Genomic DNA, 23,536 nt, shown 5'->3' with positions numbered 1-23,536 from the left:
GTATATCTCTTCTACTCCATCTCCCTTACTTTTTCTTCGTTCTGTCTTTCTAGCTCTGTTTTTTCCATCTTTATCTTCCTCACTGTGTGTGTGTGTGTGTGTGTGTCTTTGGTATGGCTTTTAAAGCTCACTTCCACATGCATCAAAATAAGTGCCAATAAACAAATCACTCCACTAAACGGCATCAAGGTCACATCAATCTCAGAACAACAACGCTGACTGGTTTCACTAGAGTCTATTAGTTGAGGGGGAAACAAGCAGGCATTGGGCCAGTGTGTGTGTGTGTGTGTGTGTGTGTGTGTGTGCATGCGTGTGTTTGTGTGCGGATGGAAAGAGACCTCTGTCAGCACTGATAGAGCCCCACCACTCTTATTTATGGCATACTGTACTCCATGTTCAGCATTCAGCCTTCAGCCTGTAAATAGGACAATGGTACAAAGGTCTGACAGTGTGTGTGTCTGTGTGTGCGTGTGTGTACTCACACATGTGCAAAAGCTGTATATAAAGGAAACTGTGGTTCTCTGGTATCCACTTTTTTCCATTTCTTGACATTTTGACAAATCTCCTGATTTCCAGATTAATTTCAAGATCGCAATTGATTTTTTATCTATGCGCTCAATCACATTTTTTTTTTACTATAAAAACGAACGTACTGAAAAAGAAGCAAAAGCAACACTTTTAAATTTTGACATTACTTTTGCATATCGACACAGTTAGGTAAAAAATAATAGTGGTGACAACTTTTGGCAAATTAAGTAAATTGAGGAACTGAATCGTAATAGAAAGAAAGAAATATTGAGTCTGCACTTGTGGTAAACAAACATCTTACGTATACTTGTTTTTCTAAAGTAAGTCTATGTCTTGTGATTTGTGTAAGAAATGTTCTGTTCCATTTAAAATACAGCAATTCATCAAAAAAAAAAAATCTTAAAACTTTTCCCAGTGCGGTTACAGTTCTCTCAGAAGTCTTTAAGGAAAATGTAAACAAACACTTAAAACTTACTTAAAACTGTGGGAGTACATTTGGAAGTTATAGAATTAACATGCAATGAAAATTTTAAAAAATAAATAAAAATCAACACTTTTGTCAAATTTTAATTCAAAGGTTGTTTTTTTTTTACTGCTGAGCCATACATATTCATATACTCAGCCTCATCAATTAACTAGTGATCGTGTTTTCTTTTGGTTTCTATGATTCCTCTTTTCTCCTCGCCTCTTCTCTGTTGCACACTCACAGCTCCAGTTAATATTTCTTGTTAGACCATCTATATTCAAGTTCCGATTAATATTTCTCCCAAGAATTACTACCGACTTTTGGAGTGCCATGCACCCCTCACAGGAACCAATAAACACACAGTAATGATGTGTGCAATGTAAGTGGAACTATCCTAAGTTCTGGTCCTTATAAGAGACAGTGGGATGAGATTAAATAGATTAAAAGTGAGAGCTACACTCTGCTCTTAAGGTAGAATTATAACTCGTCTCCATACTAATCAACTTCGGTAGAGGGTGCTATAATGTGGAGTTTACGTCATTGTTTGGCTGAGATTGCAAACCACTTGATGTCACAAAACATCGCATACAATTTATTGCCTCTTGAAATGAAATCCAATTAAATCCTGAAAAAGTGCCTCTTTATGGGTTTTATATGGACACACACAGGCAGCATCGCACATGCATGGATGGACTTACAAGTATACTCATGCATACAAAGGCTCCTGCACACATGCACGCATTTGGATACCTGAAGATGCCTTGTATTTAAGTATGTTTATCCTCCCCTGTAATAACTATCAACCGCAACCCTTTCTAACTGGATGAAATAATCACCAGCTACTCCAGTTTTACATGTTTTTTTCCAATCCAAAAGGAGCTCCCAAATTCTTATGCCACTGATATATATCCGACCCACAGCTTTGCTTTATCTACAAATACATTAAATGGTATTAATAGCACAGAGCTTAATGGATCAATTCCCTCTGTTTATGTAAAAAGGACTGGAAGAGAGGGCATAAACGACAGAGTCGCAGACAAAAAGGAGGAGGGAGGGATTAAGGGAGGGGATACGATATGGTAAGAAAGGAAGAGACATTTCAGAGTGTGGGAGAGGTGTGAGTGGGGAAAAAAAGCACCTTATTAAATGACAAGCTTTTCCTGGTTTGCACTAATTAATTGTGCAGTGGCACTGACTGCTAATTTGCTGGGAAAAATGCATCCCAAAAGCAAAAGGGGCTCCTGCTTGAACTTTGCCTCAGAAGCACCTAATTCACCGGTGACTGCAGCTGTGTCCGTCTCCTGGACTGCAACACTATTAAATTAGAGCGCCTGGGCCATCAATTTAATAAGCGCTGGAGCAGATCATTTGAATAAGGACAGTATTAGTATTCTAGCTGAGCACAACTAAGAGCAGCCGACCTTTTTCACCGCAGAGAAGATCCTTGAACACATCCAGCTGAATCAGAGAACGCAGTAATAAGCCAATCACTGCTTAACATTGTCAAATGGAAGGATGCTTCTGCTCTCCCTTCTCCAGTCAGTCACCACTATCCCCACAGCAGTGCCAGTTATCGTGCTTTATTAAGCCAACTTCCTAGCTTGGTGGCGGCAATATAAAAAAGGAGCTAAACAAAGGTTGAAAGGGTTGAGGCATTCATGAAAACATACTCAAATAATGCAAGGATTTATTATTATTTACAATATAGCAGGTATGGGCAATATATATTGAATATTTTTAGTGTACTGCAGTTTTTTCTGCATGGAAGTAGTAAGTAACACCTGAAGATTGACTTTAAATTGTATCTCCAATGGCAGGCCCCCTCACATGTAGAAAAAACTACATATATAACTCAACTTAGATGACAGAACTGGGATTGCTGCCAATTTAGGCATTTTCAAGCAAAGATTATTATAACTTTACTATTTTAGGTGATTAGTAAGGTCTTCTTCCTTCACCTTTCACAAAACAGTCCATTGCAGCAAATTTATCCCATTTTTAGACAAAACACTTTTCCTTCCACAGTTGGCATTAGGGCTCCGCCTTGTTATACCGTTCATGATAATACCAGTATCAATTTTTACGTGTCATCTCAAAATATCAATTATATATGCATAAACACGTTTTCATTCTCGATTGTTCACAACGACATAAGCCGATAACATGGATGAGAGTGAGAGTAGCGTTTCAGCCTCCAGTGATGATTTATTACCTAAAAAGAGAGCCTCTTCAATATTAGTAGTTTGGCTACAAGAGGTTAGACCTTCAGCACAGTACTTTGCAAAATAAGCAAAGCACTGTAATTTTGGCAAAACTAAACAGGCTCCCGAACAGTTCCGAGGTTAAGTTAGTATAACAATAACAAACACTAAAGTAACATGTTAAGTAGGGATGTTCTATTTTTACTTAAAATTTACATGGAAAACACTATCTAGGCTATCTCTGTGCTTATATTTGACTTATGCTGTGTCAATATATCTAATGGGTCACTACTAGTGGAGAATTAGATGGCCAGTCATCAGTGGCAGTAACACACTGGAAAAGAACGATTTTGCAGCGCCTCCACACAGATATATACACACACACATACACTACAATTATTATAGTAAGATGTGACACAACACCATTGCAAATTTCTTTGAAATATTCTGTTGCAATTTCTAGGCTATATCACCCATCCAGAGTTAGCAGGATCAACCTGCAGGCATACCCTCTCTCCATCAGAATTTTAAGGGAGTGGCAGCGGAGCAACACGTTTAACTGACCATGAAGAAGATGGCGTAGGTGCAAGTAAGCACACGAGGAAAAAACTGTTGCATGTGGTTTTGGTGGGCCATGTCTCAGTATTTTATATCAGTGTCTTTTAATCAGAGCAATGATAATGCAAACAAATACTGCAATTCAAATTGTATTTAACAATGTTTCTAATCATATTATGATTAGAAATGTTTTTTGTTTTGTTTATTTATTTGTTTTTTAAACACACTCACCAAAAAGGAAAACAAATTAAAATTTAACTGCCAAGTATACTATCTGTAATTTACAGGTGAAATGCCACAACTCTTACAATAAAGTTGGTCTCTGAACCTCAGTTTACACAGGAGATGGGCCCACCAGATCAGATCAGATGTTTCAAAGCTAACTGTCTACAAGAAATTTGACAGAAAGTACTTCTAAGACATTAGTAGTGTTTTTCTGTGATATGTCGCAATGGCATGCCTTCTTTTCTGCCACCTACACAAGATTGGTCAGAATTTATTACTTTTTAAATGTTTTTTATTTCATATGGTCACCCTGCAAAGCAATCTGAATTCCTGCAACTAATTTTCTGACAAAAATGTAATCAGAACAGCTTTGTTGAGTCTATTAAATGCAGCACATTTAAACATTAATTCTACATTACTGGGCTACAGAATGTTCATTCTTTTATATTTATATAACAGCTGGTAAAAGTGTTTGTGCGTAACTATCTGGTTTTATAAAATGTTGATATGATTTTCTTCTATTTCATGTAAAATTGTTCCAGTACAAGCAATAAATGAATACCAACAGGATTTTTTTTAATGTAGAGGTGTGGTATTTCCTACTACAAATACTCTAAAGGGCAGTGCTGGACGCTTCTGTTAGCTCCTTCATAACAAAATGTGTAATGTGTACTATAGTTTTCTTCATTTAAGTCTTGTAATATAAGATCATAGGTATAGAAAAAGTGCATCCTGCACAAGTGTCAAGATCGAACCATTCCATGTTCAGACATTTTTGATGATTTCCAATCATAAACAATTTCTAGCCAATCCATTTCATGCATGCATAACATGTGCACAATGGTGCAGCCAAACAGTTATAAACACACACACACACGCTAAAGTGTCATTAGCGTGGAAGCACTTCACTGTGAGCAAAGATACAAACTTTGTCAAAGTAAACCGCAGGGAGAACACCCAACTACAAGCCTAATCGGAAACCATGGACATTGTCCTTGTTCTCTTCTTTGCAAAGTGGCTAAAGCTATCCAAACATCAGAGCTAGGCACAAGCCAGCAGCCTTGGAAATGTATGTGCAATGATTCAAAGGAGTTAGGGGGAAATTTATAGAAAGATAAAAAAAAACCCATAAAGGCCAACGTCCCGTTGTTTGGTGAAGTTATAACCACACTGGAAAGGGATCTACGTATGGGAAGTTTGCATTGTTATATAAAACTCTTGCATTTGTTTCTGCTTAGTAAGGTAAAACATGGCACATAAGGGTGGGTGCATCTCCTTCCAGTAGTAGAGCAGTTTCAGTTATTTAAGGCAAAGACGAAAGGTAAGTTGTTCCCTTATTCACAAGAGGTCGCAGCCTCAGATAGCTACACTTGTTTGGGGGAAATTGTGAACTTTAATAACTTTTATTATGAGTTTTGCTTGTAAATACTATCAGTTATAGAAAGAAAATCAGAACTAGCATAAATCTGTTTCAGCAGGTCGCAATTGGAAAAAAAAAATCACAAATCAGGATCTACAAAATTGCTAAATTGCTTCTTTCAAGATATATATGAGTATTGTAATTTGGTTTTACAATATTGAAATATTTTTTACGCTAAACACGCTATATTCTACTTCATGTACATGCTTGCATTCACACAGTATGCTCACACACGTGTATCTCCTGTCCAGATGCAGAATTGATTTATGGGAATGTTGGGGTGTTGAATTGATCAGTTAACATCAAATTCCCCATGAACTACGAAATAACAAATCAGTTCCTGACCTTAAGCCCCAACATCTTTAGCTTCTCCTGCACACCTGTGACAGCCCATTAAGTACTGTTTTGACACATACTGTCTCTGTTTTTAACGCTATCAGGGCGAATTGGCAGCACAGTGAAACATTAGTGGTAGTAATGCACTAGGCTGTGAAATACATCATCCGCAGTGACAGTTATGGTGACTGTCAGAGTGTAGAGGGATTTAACTAGCCTTTTGTCTATATAAAATAAACATTGCATGGGGGGTTAAATGCACCCACATATGACTGCTTGGTGATAAATCAAGGATTTCCTAAGTACGCTATGCAGTAATAAACTTTTTTTTAAAGAATAGTGAAATCAAAGTATAGATTTAATTTGTGTAATTTTTTGAGGCAGGTAATAGCTAAAGACTATGAAACTGTCTCATATAACACATAGTTTATTGCTACATTCTTGACAAACACACTCAAAGCAGCCTTGCATTTACAAAACTCTTAAAGGTAATTTTCTTATGACAGAAAACATAGTAATTGTTTTAGAGCACACATACGGCTTCAATGCCAGCATGGAAAACAAAGTCTGTGGTTGGTTATATGACTGTCCCAACTTGGGCATTATTGGGATATAATAAATAAACACGATGTCATCTCATTCTTTCACAATCCTCCGCTTAAAGACTGAGGACAAGAAAGATATATAAGTAATCGGGGAGTTAGATGGTAGATATATTTTAAGCCTGGGAAACGGCCAGCTCTTTGTTTTATGGGGCTAGTTGCAATGTTGATGAATATTTGCCGGTTCAGAATCATAGCTTAATGTCAGCCCACAATTTGTTGCAATTAGCAGGATGATTTATTGGAATGGCAAGACCGAGTGCATGGTAACAATTAACACAGCTTTCTCTAGGCTTTTTATTAATGGCATGTTGCACCAGAAGAAGGTTTCAACCAAAGCTAGTACATCTGCAGGCTTCTCAGTGTGTGGCACCGTTCAACAGCAGCCCAGTTCCACTGAAGCCAAAAAGACTCTAATCCCTTTATTTTCTTTGTTTCTGGGTGCAGTCAGATTTGTTTATCTACAAATTGCCTTTGTTCTAAGACTTTTGAATACAAAATATGTTTTAACCTGGGATTTTTTAAAATATTTTATGTATTTTGACCATTTATTTTAGTGTACACTTTAATTTCTCAAATGAAATCAAAGAAGTGTGTGTGTAAGCCTGTATGTGTGTGCGTGTGTGCACGCACATTTGGCTTTTTAGTGTGTACTTTTTCAAAACTATGCAATGAGACAAAAAAGAACCAAACAGCTGTTCTGTCTGGCAATAACAGGGTTCAAGTGGAGCGATGTGCCCCTAAACGGCTAATAAACGGCACAAAATGAGCCTGCAATTAAATTTATACACTTGATTGCACTGCTGTCATGTCCACTACAGGCTTATCGAACACCTGGGATCTATTTCCTAATAGAACCTTGGGGAGAGTGGGAAAGAGAGAAAGAGGGAGGGGGGGAGAGAAATTAACAAAGCAATCTTTTTTTCCCCTAGTATTTTTGCCCGCTTTCACAGGCATTTGTGGAGGATCCTCTTCACAGACGCCCAGGATTTGAGGTTTTTAAAGCAGAAAAGCAAAAAAAAGCTGTTTTGTTTATTTTTTTTTATTTTTTTTTTAACAATGGTAGCTCATTGTAGCAAATGAGTTCTTAATACATTCAAATTGCTGTATTGATTCGAAGCCATTAGTGAGCAGTTTTATGACACACCATAATGAGAGGTGTGTGCTTAGGGATTCGATCAAGGTGAGTTTTAAAAAAAACGAACTGTAAAAAATCGACTGGATCCTGTGACCCTAAATGATACAGCTTTGTGAATTTGTATATATACTTTTTAACTATTGTACAAAGAAAAAAAAGCACTGAGTTGCACAAATGAATGCATGTTATTTGTGGCCCATTTTACCAAGTGGCATGCGTCAATATATGATAATAAATAATGTTACTAATCTAATGAAATGACAGATTCTCTCCTAACTGACTCCATAAGCGCTGACACTGCACTGCGATACCTCTCAGCCCAGCATCAACACTTCATTTCATCATGAAAAAAAGGTGTCAGCACAGCAAATTAGAATCGTTAATAAACCTTTATTTGATGGTGTTTGATAAAACTGTGACGTTACTGTGAAAACGCTCATCTTTTTCTCATGTCTAGTTACACGTAGCATTCTCACTTTCATTTGTATCTCACTTTGAATAACAAGACCAAGCATTTTCTGTCCATTCCGTCTCAAATATGTATACTGATGTGTACGGGGGGGTCTTTTCATTTTACTCACAAAACTCTAAAATGTACTTTTAACAGGTGATGTTTAAGCTATAATATCATCTGTAAAATTGTAAAAAACATGCTAATAACCTACATGATTTTGTTTGCTCTCTCTCTCTCATGTATGTATACATATGTATCACGTTCAGCTTGTCCGCAACGTTTGTATTGCATTGAGGTTAAAGATAGAAGTCATATACTCAGTCTGTGCTCTGTTTCCTCAACAAAGAGCAAGAGTTCCTTCTCCCTAAATTTTCTTCAATTTACTAATTACACCGGGCAATTTCAATGAGCTGGAGAGAGAAGTTTTGGGCAGTCTTGGCCCACAATCTGTCTCTGACCACTGCTAAATCACAAAGTATGTGGCAATAGGCCAACAATAATTTTGCTAACCCTTTTTTAATTGTGGGAGGGTGATTCACAATGCCCCACAGAGAGCATTAGGCACTGAACTACAACTGAGAAGGGCAGGTTTCCCACCAGCGAGAGGCACCTTGCACGCGGGCTAAGAAGTCACAAAATGAAGGGAAAAACAGAGAAATGAGTACGATTTAGTGCAAAGTTAAAGACACGTTATACTGCAGTCTTGGACTGGCTACATTATTTTTAGAAAATTCTAAAATGTGCATTTCGTGGTTTATCTTGCACCCAATATAAAATGGTAACTTTTGACTGGAGTGGGAAATTACATTTTGGTTCTTGTTTTGGTTCTCTCCGTCAGTCAGCTCCTTATTTGATTATGATTTCTAATTTTGTGACCATGTCAAGCAATTATTTGGCAATTTATGTCTCGTTCTCTGTTTACCTGGTTCACTGAATGGCTAATGGTACCTTGACTTTGGAGCCTTTAAGAAGTAGCCATTAAACAATCAGTTCATTATGCTTCAAAGTTGACAAAGCCAATTTTCCAGGAATGCCAATATTTTTGAAGAGGATTCATCACCAAGAATGTGCAAATGAAGATATATTCATTCTCCTCTCTTTGTTACTCCTGCTTAAATTACCCTTTTTTGACAGCTGACTAACAATCATCATTATAGCTTAAGCAGTCACCTGCGAGAATGGCCATAAATCTTGTTAAAAGAACCAAAACTGTCTTTCACACTTTTTTTCTATACAAGAAGCAACCTGTCTGTGAGCACACACCATCTGTACATAGTTAAAGCTGTATGCACACAGATGGCAGCTAAACACTCTCAAAGTTGCTCCGTCCGCACGTCTAACCTTACAAAGCAAACTAATTAACAGTAAAATGCAGAGAAACGGAAGGAGCAGTTTGAAAGAGTTGCAATGACTCTAATGAGGAGAGAGAGAGAAAATTCATCTATATAGCAATGCTAAAGCGATGGGGGAACTTTTACTGGGGTTTTAGCTTTACTGCCCTCTTTAAGATCCGTTTTAAATAAGGGCTGCTCATCGCCAAGCCCCTAAACCCAGCGCACAAGCCTTTAACAACATGGTATGGGCATCTGAGAGGAGGGAGATGAGGGCTGGAGAAGAAGAAGGAGAAACCTTGAGTGCCAAATGGAGACATTTTCACACAATCACTACAGCCCTGAACTTTTCTAGACATTATCCAGAGGAGCTCTATGTGAGAACGTGAATGTCCAATTGAGTCGACTTCAAAGTTACCGTAAACAAGTTTTACCCCGTTAGCTTCTTACAGCCTTTGTAATGTCCGATTGAGGCCACGTGAGAGTAGAGTAAGTAATCGTCTGGAGAATTCAAAGTGAACGCACAGGTGTCACGTGTCCTGTTTTTTCACATGCTTTTTATAGGCACCACTGCTCACTTAAAGCAAATGGAGTGGTTTAGTTGTGAGAGCACATCTGTGCAAAAGTTCTAGTGTTTTACAAATGAGAAAAGATGCTCACATGTAAAGCAGAAAGCCTCAAATAGTTAATTCAGGGTTTCATTGATCAATCTGAATGATAAAAGTGCATCTTTAGGTTTAAAAGTCTTCATATTTTATCCAATGGCCACAGTGTTTGAAGAACTGCTGACCAGCTTTGTGTAACTCAGTTGCACATTACTTTTAAAGCTTTTCAAGTTGTTTCCCTTGCCAATGATAAGAAAAGGAGTGAAGTACTTGCATATTGTCCCGGTTGTTGTCTTTGACTCAAAACTGTGTACCCCCACTTTCTGAGGGCTACCAAACTGATGAAATGTATTTTGTGAAAACGAGGACAACTCCTTGGAAAGTTAATTAGTAGGAAACAAGCAGAGGAAAAAGCAGGAAACGAGAAATGACCCAGCTGCCAAAAGTAATAACGTTTTCATTATTTATTTCATTATTCATTTATGGATGTGTTCAGACAGAATTAATAATAGAAATCCCTGAGAGAAAATGTTTGCGCTGGAACCCTATTACGAGCAGGCCAAGTCCAGTGGCACAGTTAGTTAACATGCACAAATGTACTGCCCCTGACAAATAACATATCAAGTGGATCCCTGGATTATTTTGTGTTCCCAAACCACTTTCTTTCAATTCTCTCTTTCATTTAATTGTTCCAGTCAAGGTTAAGGTTGCATTCAAACAGTTACTCTCTGCTACCTTCATGGAAAAATAATAGAATTTAAGAAAAACTAAAGCAATAAAGCAATCATCTGCTGCCAAATGCTGTGAGAACTGCATCGCAATAATCACCGTGGCATCCATTTAAATGTCTGTTGCTCTGTTTTCATACATAAGTAAGATGTCCATTTCTCCCTGAGAAAACCAGTAATGAAGCACAGAATCAATTAGAAGTCCCTTTGGAGAGTCAAATTTGTGCTGTTCCATTACACATTTCAGTTTTTTAGTCCAAATATTACATTGCACGATATTCCCTGATCTGGCCTGTGTTTGCTTTTCTCACTGTTTACTGCAACACTTCCAGGCCAACTCACATTTGATTTCCTCCACCGAGAATCCAAGCACACTCCCAATACACACTATGGAGAAAATGAGCCCGGAAAAGAGTAGTGGCAAATCATTCAAGGCTGTCCAAAGATCTCTATTACAAAAGCAGATTTTATTTTCACTTCCAACACAGACATCTCTGTTAAAAAGCGTGTCAAAGGCAACTGGGATGGCTGGTTTTTCTCTTGGCATATAATTTTTTTTACTTATCAAATGTGTTTCCCTTACCATCGTCCCAACCACAACCCACCCACCCAATTCCTGGCTTTACTATATTAAGTAAAATTGAGAACGCATGGTGGGGGACTGAGTGCCTCACTGGGTCTACAGTATGCATCTATCTCCAGACGATGAGGCGGTGATGTGTTGGCGTGGGAGTGTGTTCGACGGGAAACGACAAGTTAATTAAAAAAAATTAAATATAAGGAAAAAAAAAAACACTGACCATGTGTCAGTTGGATATTTTTACATTATCCATATATGAGGCATTTCTCTTTTTTTTGCTCTCCTATTCTGTGCTCACAGCACAAGGGCCACAGCCATGTGTGAATAATCACACAAAGGGCCTCAGAGGTGCCCTAACCGCCTTACAAAAGAAGGCTAGGTGCAAGGGCAGATGGGGGAGGCATAGGTTGTAGGATTTGAGAGATGGAGGAGGGGTTGTAAACGTTAACACGTTGAGGATTTGGATATCCTCACAAGCTTGTCTCATTAGCTGCTAATTGGCAAGACTTTTCTCCATCTATTGTCTTTTGTTCTGCATTAACATTTGTTTTTTGAACGATGCAGACGAGCAAGAAAAAGACCGTCTAAGGCAGTGAGACGGTCCACTATACATTTCAAGTGCTCCGTGCTTCGCTAAGAGAGAGTTAAGCCCGTATTACAGCAATATAAACAGTTCTGTCCTATGATTAACCTTAAAAGCAACTGAGTGCAAAACTAAATGCTAAACCTTTTCAACTAAATTAGCACAGGAAATCACTGGAGAGAGAGAGTTAGAAAGATAGAGAGAAAGAACAGTAAGTGACACAGAGGATGAGAAGCAAGGACAGGGTTATTTTTTCCTGTTCTTCCATTTTCTGCTCATCCACCTTTGCCAACTGGGAAATCATAGAAAAACATCAAAACAGCTAAATGGCAAATTATTATCAAAGCTCCCCTCAGTGTTCGGTCCAGGCCAGACATATTGGAGTTGTCATGCAGGGGATGGCCAATACTTTCCTAGAATTACTCTCAGTATTGCACTCTTTGACAAACATTAAACAAGACAATAAAATACATAGGTAAAGGTGCATTTGCCTACAGGCACAGATGGGAAAGACAGAAAGATGGGAAGAAAGAGGAAATGAGAAAATAGGTCTCCAAATTAACAACACAGTTTCCGGACAGTCCAAGTGAATTATACATTTCCAGAAGAAAGCTATGCTTAAGGCACAAAAGACGGGTCATGTGTGTGGGGTTTTTTCCAGCCACTGTCTTTGTCATTTGTCCCAGTCTGTCTATATCTCTCTTGCTCACAATTTTTGTATCCCACTGAGTATACAGAAATAAAGTTGCCTTGAATGCTAATAATTATTGGATTTCAGGGCCAAGTAATTCAAAGAAAACTATGTCTGCTGTACTTAGTTTTAATGGATGTCACCAAACTAGACAGAGATTTGGTTTTTGTCTTGTTTTTTTGTGATGGCTCTAAGAACAACACTTGCTTTTAAAGAAAATTGTTTATTACGCACTTTAAAATTTCAGTCTGTGTCCTTTATCACTGTCATATGCATGATGTCATCACATTACACTTTTTTTTTTTAAAGTTAATCAATGTTGGAAAATGAAGAGACCATCTGAGAAATATAAAATTGCTTCAATGTTCATCAACAGTTTGCAGGAGGAAATACTCGGGTGGAGGGACTGTGCAAACGTAACGATGGTTACAATTATGGCGAGAGCAAGAGTTCTGTTTTATGTTGAGAGATGTCAGAGAGGAAAAAAGGGTAAGGAAGCTGGGTCACAACTCTCATATGTTTTTTAACACCTGACACCAAGGTTCATAACTCATATGGAAAGAACCTGAAAAGAACACTAACAAAAGAAACAAAGAAAAAGAGGAACCTAAATACCTTGCCCAGTCTTGCATCTGACCATCCCAGGATACCGTAAAGACTTTCCGCCAAACTTCTGACACAAGCATCCAAACCAAACAACAAAAGATTTTAAAACATGTTACATTAAAATAGTCTTTAGTATTTGCTTAAAACTCCTTCAAAGTAACCATTTCTGACTTAAGTTATCCGGCTTCTAACAATTCAATGTAGTCACAAGTGCAAGGCCTCCAGCAGAATATTATAGGTCACAGTCGGCCAGCACATGAGTCTTTGGCTTCATCCAACGTGCAGCAGATCAAGGGCCTCGAACTAAAACAGTACTGACAGTGACCTCACTGAGGCCCAGCAACTGCAACAGCCCTAACAAGGTATTAGCAGGCACCTCTGTATACCCTCCAACTCTCAGCCTGGGTCCAAAGAAATACAGCTGCGCAGAGTGTTCTTGAGGGCGGAGGGCAAACCTGAAAGCAAAGAGGTGCCCCTGGCTAAGCTCAGGGGTGGAGCTAGAGGGTCAGGAATTCAAAGCAACGTAGGGCCAAAGTTTACAAAGATTTTTTTTACTGGTATTTCCTTTCTCTAACACAGCATTTCAGCATTTGTTCAACAAAGAAATTTCAATTTTAAAAAGATACCAGTGCATGCTTTCCCCATATTTATTTAATAAATACAAATATGGAGTGTGTGCCAACACCCCCCCCCCCCCCAAAAAAAAAAAAAAGAGCACTGCAAACTGCAATAAGGAGCCAATCTTGTTATTAAAATAAAAAATATAGTTAACCATAAACTTAAAGCTCACACAACTTAAACAACCAATAATCTTTACTGTAGTTTGTAATTTTACCACATTGTACATTGCAATCTGTTTGAATTCATTGGGTTTTTTTTAAGTGAGATGGCTATTTTTACGTATTAACCTGTTTGCTACATAGCTAACATTCAACTGTAGGATAAGAATTCAACCTGCAATTACAATTATGTTTTAAATAATCAGAGATGAGATGTTTATAAAAATGAAAAAGTCAATCAATTCACCATTAAAAGAAAGCATAGCAATCTGCAAAGAGACTATTCAATAACATGGACCAAAAGAGTACATAATTGTGCTAAATTCTTTCAGTAAACTGCCACTGTGACAAATGTTCTGTAGTTCTGTCCCCTGCAGCTGTGTTGACCCCAAACTGTAGTCTTAAATTCTGTGTCAAATACAGGTAGTGTCACATAGCAAATATAGCAGCCACATATCAGATTTTAATAGAATAAGGAGTAATTTTATATAAAAACCATATGAGGAACTGAACTGACATCCTGTAGCCAAGGGCAAATCCCTGGATGCTTGAACTCAGCAACAAAAACTACAGTATATATATACCTGTGTCCAGGTGGACAGACAGGATGCTCTTACACAAAGCAAAGTTTTATTCTTTTAAGTATATCTTACCAGCTACATCTTCAAAATTCTGCACCGAATAGCTTTTCTCTAGTCCTGGTTGGAATGAACCAAGCACAATACGCACGATTTCTTTTGAACTACACCTTATTCTTCTTTTAAATATCTGATCTCAATATTAACATATTTTGATAACGCTGTTCAGTGGCTCTTAAACATTGCCCAGTGCTATATACAGATATAGTGCTGGTGGTGGCGTTAGTCAGTAACAGTAGCCATCTTTCTTTTTCACCTGAGTAACCTAAACCAATTTCAATGATATTAAGGATCATCAAGCTGTCACAGAACCTGATGGGTAAGTTGTATTTACAAAGAAATTGTATCTTGTTTGCACTTGTACAGTACAAACATCTAGCTTTAGCTTTGGCAAATACACTTTGCAAATATAATATGCTAAAAATGTTTGCTGTAAAAGTTTGATGGGAGTTGGTTATCGTCTGGTTTTAGAAGGCATACCTTTGTGTTGCTACTCTTCTGATCATACTTCTTTTAGCAGCAGCCTGTCTGCAAGACAAGTTAAGGGGCAGTGTGCCATTTATGTATTTTCAATATTCCTGCATAACTTTTGCAGAGTTGCAGAAAGCATTTTTGTCCATTGTGACATATACGGCTTTATGAAGCTCAGTAGAGTAGAGATTTGTGACCTAGGACCCCTTAACTTACTGTAGAAGGGATCTATAATAACTGGAAGTCCAAATAAGCAAAAGGAAAGCATTTGCTGACTGAAGCAACACAAAATAGTTTTCAAAAAGTGTGTTAACTGGTTCTATTCTAGATTTTTATATTTGTTAATGACTTATAGCATAATTTCTTATGTATGTAATTTTGAATATTGAAATGTATATAAACTATAGAAATATACACTTCCTACTCTAAAAGGTATGAGTTTAGTTTGTCCTCTAAGAAAGTGGTATAGCCGTGTGGTTTTGTGTGTGTATGCATGTGAAAGCGCGTATGGCGGTTGTCTCTGTGTGACTGTGGGCGTCTAGAGGAGAGAGAAGCCTCATCTGTTACCAACCCAGCCTGGCCGGCCCGCCGCATGAAGTAGAACGACAGGGTGTCACCGCCGACGACAGTGATGGATGCCCTAAATTCTGTAGGCAACTTGGGCAATTGGACGCATTAACAACAGGCACCTGCTTTCCCCCATACAAATCTATTAAAAGATAACAGCAATGGCGGCTTCCACACTATTAGTAAATTATAGCTCTGTCTGAGTGTGAGGTAAGTAAGCCTCTTTTTCCCCACCTGCCCCCACCTACCTTCTTCTGCTATAGTTTCTAATTGGCAGTCTCACAGTGCCACCTAGTGGCAACAATTTATAATGTGAAGTAATGTTTGAAACGGAACAACAAAGTCAAAAGAGCAGACTAAGTTTGTCTAAGAATCTGATAATTTCACTGTCATGAAGATAAATTCCACTCTCATTGAGTTCAGTACACTGTAAATAGCCATTTACTGTTTACAAATACAAATTTGTATTTGTTTTAAATGTTATATACCTATGTGGTATGTGACTTTTGTTGCCATGATGCCAGGTCTCTCTTGGAAATGAGATTTTTAATCTCAATGAGCTTTTTTACCTGGATAAATAAAGGACTAATAAAAAATAAAAATAATTGGAAATGAATGAAAATAAAGATGTTTTTCCACGCTGGCCAAATTTCTATCATTCCAAACTCTTTCATTAAAAATATTTTATTTTCACACTTGCAATCAGAACACAAATCACACGCCCCCAAACATGATGAACATATGGTACAAGTTTAACATGGCAACAGCCCTTAAGGTCAGTTTTGTTTATAGCTGTTCACTGACTGTCATAGTGACTGTAGTGCGACCTTAAATCAGTGACCAGTTCATCTTTGTGAGATAGAGTGTGCATGTGTACGCTCAAGACTGTGTATGTGTGTCAGGTTACACAAGCAAAGTTGTTCTCCAGCTTTCTTCACGTCTTATGGATTTCTCTTGCAAACTAATTTTCCATAAACAAGCCTTTCTTTGGGCTGACTGGGCCAAATGGCCATTGATTTGGGACAATCTGGCCAATATAAAACCATTACGACCTACTCAAGACCTCCTCTATCAAAACATTAACACGACACCATTATGACAAATATCCGGCTATAGCCAGGTACGACGCATAAACGCGTGTCACATAAATTTGCTTTGGATAAATATTTCTGTGTCTGTGAGGAGGGTATGTGTTTGTGAGTTGGCCAAGAATAAAGGGAAGACATGACCAATAAATACTTTTACAGCAAGCAATTTGTCAGGATGTGTAAATGTCCCCAATTCCCAACAGCACTAGAGTAAAATTTACAGTCACTCTGGAAGTGACAATGCACAAAAAAGGACCACTTTTTACTCTCTCTCATCTCCCTCAGACCACTAAAACCTTCCCATAAATCTCCTCCGGTCCCTCCAGATGTCTCCTGTTGTCAGATATCATGCCTTGACAATGCCTTCCACCATCATTGTCTTGACAGAAATATGATATGTGAAACTGCAATGTCGCATCACTTAACATGATTTAGCCTAAGCTAGCCTGCACCATTTTAATCAATCAAAAATGTCACCTTTTTCCCTGTAATGACGGCAGAGGCAAAAGATCCCTATGTTGGGGTGATCTATAAGACTTATCTAGGCTACTGATTTATGACCACTGCCAGCTAATGTACTAAAGGAGCCTACTCTCTTCCTGTCATCAGGTTTTCTATCAAATTGGCGAATAAGTAGGCCAGTATTCCCTCATGGGCAAAAAAGAAAAGACACTTCATATAGTATGTAAACTCTACAATTATGGCATTATACATGCTTGTAACCCATCCATACTGCACCATCAGGTAAAACTATTATTAGATGTCCTTAAAAAGATGTCCTTCACATGCCAGACTCTGGATAATTGTTGCTACTATTTCAATGAGTTTGCTTGCTTATTCATGCTTTGACTAAACTGTGGCCTTTGTCTGTCATTGCTCATTGTTCTGTAAACATTCCAAAGTCTCAGTGGATACCTGAAGCTTTAAGACAAAGTAATCTGGCTTTTATACTTTTGAAACTTCTAAATACATGCCAGAGGAAAACAGTATATCACAAATTCAAAGATGCACTGCAGACTTAAACATGGTAAATATCAGTAACAGCAGCAATTATTAATGAGCTGTCCAAGTTAACCAGTTGTCTGATTATGCGTTCTTTTTTTAAAGTAAAAAATGGTGTAAATGAGAGTATGCACCTTTTTCTTTTTTAAAGAACAGTAGCTGCAATACCTTTATATTCCTGCATGCATCATCTGCGGCACTGGGTCCTTGAGGTTCAGAGTGTCTTTTGGTTTGTTCTGCTAATTGCATTATTAACATATAACAAAATCAATTTTGGCATTTGTAAACTAATTAAGAATAATATGAGATAAGAATAGCAATTTCTTGCACAAATAATTTTTTACCAAACACAAACAAACAATATGCACACAAACAAAGATGGAGGAAGAAATAAAGTCCAGCTGGTGTTGCTAGAGATTGGTGCAAACATCAAACAAAAGAACCAAATAATATTGGAAATTTATTCTTCGAACACACCGACAAAAAAGGTAAAATATATTTAAGAAAAAATATTATTTTTATTATTTATCCTTTACCCATTGTTGCACTTGCACCACTCAATATCTAGCAAGGCTTCCTAGATTTTATTTATTATACAAGTGGACTGGGAACGCTACCTGTAACCACAACAGAGTGACTGGATCCACATGCAAGCAGCTTTACACTGCCCAGCCCAGATGTTGCAAACTCTTTCAGAAGTGCCTCCTCTGGAGGAATGACCTCTGGCCTGCCCTGCCCAGTTTGTCCAAGCTCCCCACTTCCCCAGCAAAGAAGATCCATGTCCACCTCACACTGCATGTCCTGGGAAACAGACCAACAAAACTTAAACAAGTCAGCTTGGTACTTTTTTTCCATTTATGACTTTACCAGTATTCCTGACACATTTTGTTTCTGTTGCATGTTGGTTAAAATGAGAAAATGAGGTGTACACATAAGTAAACAATTTAAAATACTGTTATCCTTGGTGGGTTTGACATAGTGGCTCATAAACCAGTTTTCCATTTGTTACAGGCTCTAGTTAGTGTGACCCTCCAACACAAACAGAATAAAGCACTGCAACCACCAGCTGAAATCCAAGACAACAATGGAGATGTCATTCACCCTGCCCCTGAAGAAGACTGTCCTTTGGGGGGGGGTAGTCGGATAGGACTCCCACAATAGGACCCTGGCTTGTTAGTCAGCTGGCAGGGTAACACACGTTGGGTGAGTGCAAAGGTTAGTTGGATAGCAGTAACTTAAAGTAAGCTCACCAGATATACTCAGTCTTATCCATGATATCAGATTTATCTAGCCTCAGAACTCTAGTCAGAACTACAATAGGGATTCTGACCTTAACAAGTCTGTTTCTAGCAGCTTTTCAGCACTATTTAATTTGTAAAATATGTGTACACACACACACACACACACACCCATCACTAATAGTGTGTATGAAAGAGGAAATATTTTAATAGCTGTTTGTAAGCACTGGTCTTCAAGTCAGCATTGCGCTTGCATAAAACTAATCAGAAGTTCTCAGCCTTATTTGTAATGAACTGTGGATCACCAATATGCTCCTAAACATGTTTGTTTACAGTCTGCCCTCTGTGCTAATTAGAATGTGACCCTGCACGCACACGAAAACACAAATGGAAGGTGGGTGTATGTGTACGCATACACATACATACAAACTCCCCACAGCAATATTAACAGCACAATTCCATCCGACTGATATTGGAATTTTTCGAAAGAGCAAACCAATAGATAACCTATTACAAAACTATAAGAGATCAATAGCTAATTTCTTTGCATTGATTACCACTTGGACATTTAACATGCGCCCTGTGGCCACAATGTGTGTTCCACAAGCTTAGATCCCCATTGGCTCTCATGAGTATTAAAATTATCGATTCAGACAGAGGACTAAAAATGTCAAGCTGTTCATTAATCTTAATAAAGACTGGACTTGACCAAGGCACCCTTTCTCCCAATGCAGGGATACAACCTATCCAACTAGGAGGACATGGCAAAGATTAATGAGCTTCTACTGTGGGATGTGATTTAAGTCTTTGCGATTAATATATCAATTCCAAAAGAACGAGTCTTTTATACCAGCGATTATTTTTACCCAGGGTGCACCTAAAGACAACATTTTAAAATTCATATCAACTGCTTAATAGAAGTTCTTTCTTGCAAAATTTCAATGAAACTTCACAAAACAAGCAGTAATGAGGTCTTTGTGAGCTAGGAAGCAGCATCTGCCATTATGCTACAGATGGTCCTGTGCGGTCCATAATACACCATTTTTATCAGCACTGCCTGACAACTAGTTTCATCTCTCTCTCGTAGATGACTGTCAAAGCATTCGGGGCTGTCTTTAGCTTAATGAGGGCCCTAAGCAGGATATAATTTGCTCACTTTTTTCACTTTTAATTACTTTAATATTTCTGCCACACTTACACTCATATGTTTCCTGTCTTGATTTGCTACATTCATATCTGCTAATCAGAGAGGTATCACATTATTCTGAAGCAAAAGCACTTTGAAACTGGCTCTTTTGCATGCTCACATTAATATATCCTATTACTAAAAGACTAAAAGTGTTATTTTGATGGAGATTGTATTATAAATATTGCAGGACTTTACAATTAAGATTAATCTAACATCCTAATCCATACACAGAAATCTAGAAATCACAATGGCACAGAGATATACATTCTGCTAAATCACAGTGAGCATTTATTAAACATGTCCTCATTCCTTCCATTTTTCATGATGTAGAACTTACTTGGCTTTGGTTTTTCATGCAGGGCCTGCCCTTTTGTATGTTTCACAGGTCAATCTTAGTTATCTAAATGAACACTCCTGGACTTCAAGCCAATGTCATATAAAAGGGTTTCTGTCTTAAGTTTTACTTTTAATATAAATAAGTAATTCACACAGATTCACACACATAGTCTCTTCTAAATTTTGGAGAGCTGTAAAATAGGTTCCGTTCTAAGGTTAATTTTGTTTATTAACCAAAAAACAAGAGTTGGATTCCATGTTGCTGCAATCAAAATGCTGTATATTATGAAACAGTAAAAGTAGAAATGCTGGCAGTAACACGTAATTTGGTTGGTAACGACATGCCCAGCAACACCAAACACAAATGGAGAGAAAAAAAGGTGTAGCAGCACTCAGCAACTAGGAACTAACCTGTGGCACTTTTAAAGAGCTTTTCATTTTTTCCATCTTCATTTATCACTCCTCCTTTTCAACTATTCTTTTTCTTTTGGTGGTCTCTAGCATTTCTCACATTGTTGTGATTGTCTGGTTGCTCTGACTTCATTTACCCCTCCTTCCTTCACTGTTTTGACAATATTGCCAGGGTAACAGTCTCCATGACATTTTCTGTTTGCACTGTATCACCCAACTGAGAGTAATCAAAGTAAGGGACTTTTGGTGGTAATTTCAATATTACTAAATAACATTTCTAACTACCTGAAGCACAGTACACATCCCACAGACAGCAGTGTGAAATCATGTCTTCATACCACACAGAGTTTGTGAAATACATCACTGGGGAGTCTTAAAAGGTTTCCCTTTTCTAAATAACTCTCAGATACAGCATGTATAAATTATTTATCTTGGCCTACCTGAGTATCCTTGTCTCCATTTCTAGTATCTGCCTTTTGGCTACTTCCTGTTTTACTCTGAAGGTTAGTGTTTGTATCCTGTGTTAACTTTTACTTTCTTTCTCTGTCTTCTCCTAACGGTTGTCGAGAGTCTTAATTTCTCTTTTGCTTGTGCTCTGGTTTCCTTCCTGAATTTAGGACCTCACTCCTAACTCAATATCTGAATGTTTTTACTCATTTTTTTTAAATCTTCATCAACCACAGAATAACCATCAGCTGTGCTTAAAACGTGAATACAACATTATCAGGTGTTTCTCTTATATGCGTCAACATGAGATTTAGCCTGCTAACTAGACTGACAACACAAGTAGAGGTTATTTAACATTTCTGAACTTTGGATAATGCCTATTAGAAGAAATTAATACCAATAAGTCACACTAGAAGATGTAGCCCTAATGCAACAGCATGTGAACAGCTCAGCTTAAAAAAAAAGAGTACCAGTGTGTCAAATCAGGATCACCATGAGAGTTAGATACTGACAGAACAGTTATAGAGACAATGAAGGCAACAGTGTTAACAGTAAAGTTTTACATCCATATAGCAGCCATCCCAGGTCTAGTCAGCTGGTTGAAGATTATGTGGGCAAAGAGAAAGCGTGTCTAGTCATCCATTTATGGACAGTAACTGTGAGAAGGATTAGAGTTACTGTAGGTGGTCCAGCCTACATTCAGTCAGTCAACCGAGGGAAAACACTCTCTGACCAGGACAGACAGATTCTATGTTAATTAATGAACTGGGGAGATAACACATAACATGATTTTCTCAGTGAAAACTAGCTAAACATGGCTAACAGTTAATATTAACCATTGCATAATTAGTTATGCAATGGTTAGCTATAGTTAACCTAGACTAGCTATAGTTAGTCGCGGATACAAGCGGCAGAAATGAGCTTCCTCTGAAGGGTGGCTGGCCTCTCCCTTAGAGATAGGGTGAGAAGTTCGGCCATCCGGGAGGGGCTCAGAGTAGAGCAGCTGCTGCTCCACATCGAAAGGAGCCAGCTGAGGTGGTTCGGGCATCTGACAAGGATGCCCCCTGGGCGCCTCCTGGGTGAGGTGTTCCAGGCATGTCCCACCGGGAGGAGGCCCCGGGGCAGACCCAGGACACGCTGGAGAGATTATATCTCTCGGCTGGCCTGGGAACGCCTTGGTATTCCCCCGGATAAGCTGGAGGAGGTGGCTGGGGAGAGGGAGGTCTGGGCCTCTTTGCTTAGGCTGCTGCCCCCGCGACCCGACCCCGGACAAAGCGGATGACGATGGATGGATGGATAATTAGTTACTATGACTCTGTTCAACAAAATAATAAGCTAAACATAGGGCTGTGCTGCAATCACTCTGAAGTGGTCTGGAAGTTCCTGAGACACAAGAAAGCACAGCCATAGATTTTTCAACAGACGCTTGTTTAAAAAGAAAAACAAAAGGTGCCAAAGAGATATGAAAGTCTAAACATAAGTTGAAGATAATAAATATTTATCTAAATATAAATAATTTGGTGATAATCAGGCCAGACTTCACAGTTTTCCTCGCACACAAGTGGACACACTGGCACATTACTGGAAATATTAAGCACAATGAGCACAATCCATATTAGGTAGACTTTGTACTAGGATGTGCATCAGACGTTTGCCTTCTATTCTCTTCTGTCAGGAAAGTGACATAAAAAGAATACTCTGACACACTTGTTTTTGCAATAATGATGCTCCTGTTTTGTTTATAATAACAGATTTTTGTTGTGCTTTTCTAAAATTTGTCCAACTTCAACCTGCGGAAAGTTTAGTCTGCTTGTTTGTTTTTCAGTTTTTTTGCTTTGTTTGTTTCAGTGGAATTATTATGAGTTAGGTGTATGATATGAGTTGGGTTAAGTAAACACAATATAACCAGTTGTCAGAATGTATGCCAGCGTCAGAGGATGAGCTAGCTTGTCTCCATCCTGGCAAAGAGAAAGGTTCACATGAGCATCAGTAACCTTTATTTATCTAGCGTCAAGCTGTAGCTGAGAAAGTACTTCTATTGCTACATTCAATATATATTGTTCTGCCTGTCACAAGATAAACAGTGCTAACGTCTTAGCTTCATTGCCACAGTAATGTGCTACTGCTATAGTTGACATTAAGTGAACCATTTAGCTTTAACCAACATAAACTTGACATTTCTGTGTTCAGCATGGAATGTCAATATGCTACGTTGAAAGAACGCACTTACCTAGTTGTTTTTGTTTTGTTTTTTTAAGTTCCAGTCCGATGTTTCCCTTCTTAGCATTTTGGTGACTCAGATTCCCATCATCCCACAT

General features: G+C 38.2%; 1 protein-coding gene across 1 annotated transcript in view; it reads right to left on the bottom strand.

Moving 5' to 3' along the window:
- LOC102210369 (ultraviolet-B receptor UVR8-like) overlaps positions 1-23,536 on the bottom strand; it is a 56,232-nt gene extending 32,696 nt beyond the window's left edge. The window contains exons 1-2 of the mRNA XM_005722355.1: positions 23,449-23,536; positions 18,215-18,398 (exon numbers count right to left, since the gene is read on the bottom strand). Of these exons, the coding sequence (XP_005722412.1) occupies positions 18,215-18,395 (181 nt within the window). The 5' untranslated portion in view covers positions 18,396-18,398; positions 23,449-23,536. The remainder of the gene's footprint in view (positions 1-18,214; positions 18,399-23,448) is intronic.

This window comes from Pundamilia nyererei, unplaced genomic scaffold (genome assembly GCF_000239375.1).
Source record: "Pundamilia nyererei isolate P.nyererei 1_Seehausen unplaced genomic scaffold, PunNye1.0 scaffold00006, whole genome shotgun sequence".
Classification (NCBI taxonomy): Eukaryota; Metazoa; Chordata; class Actinopteri; order Cichliformes; family Cichlidae; genus Pundamilia; species Pundamilia nyererei.
The sequence above is the reverse complement of the archived record's forward strand: the minus strand, read 5'-3'. Positions and strand labels throughout refer to the sequence as shown.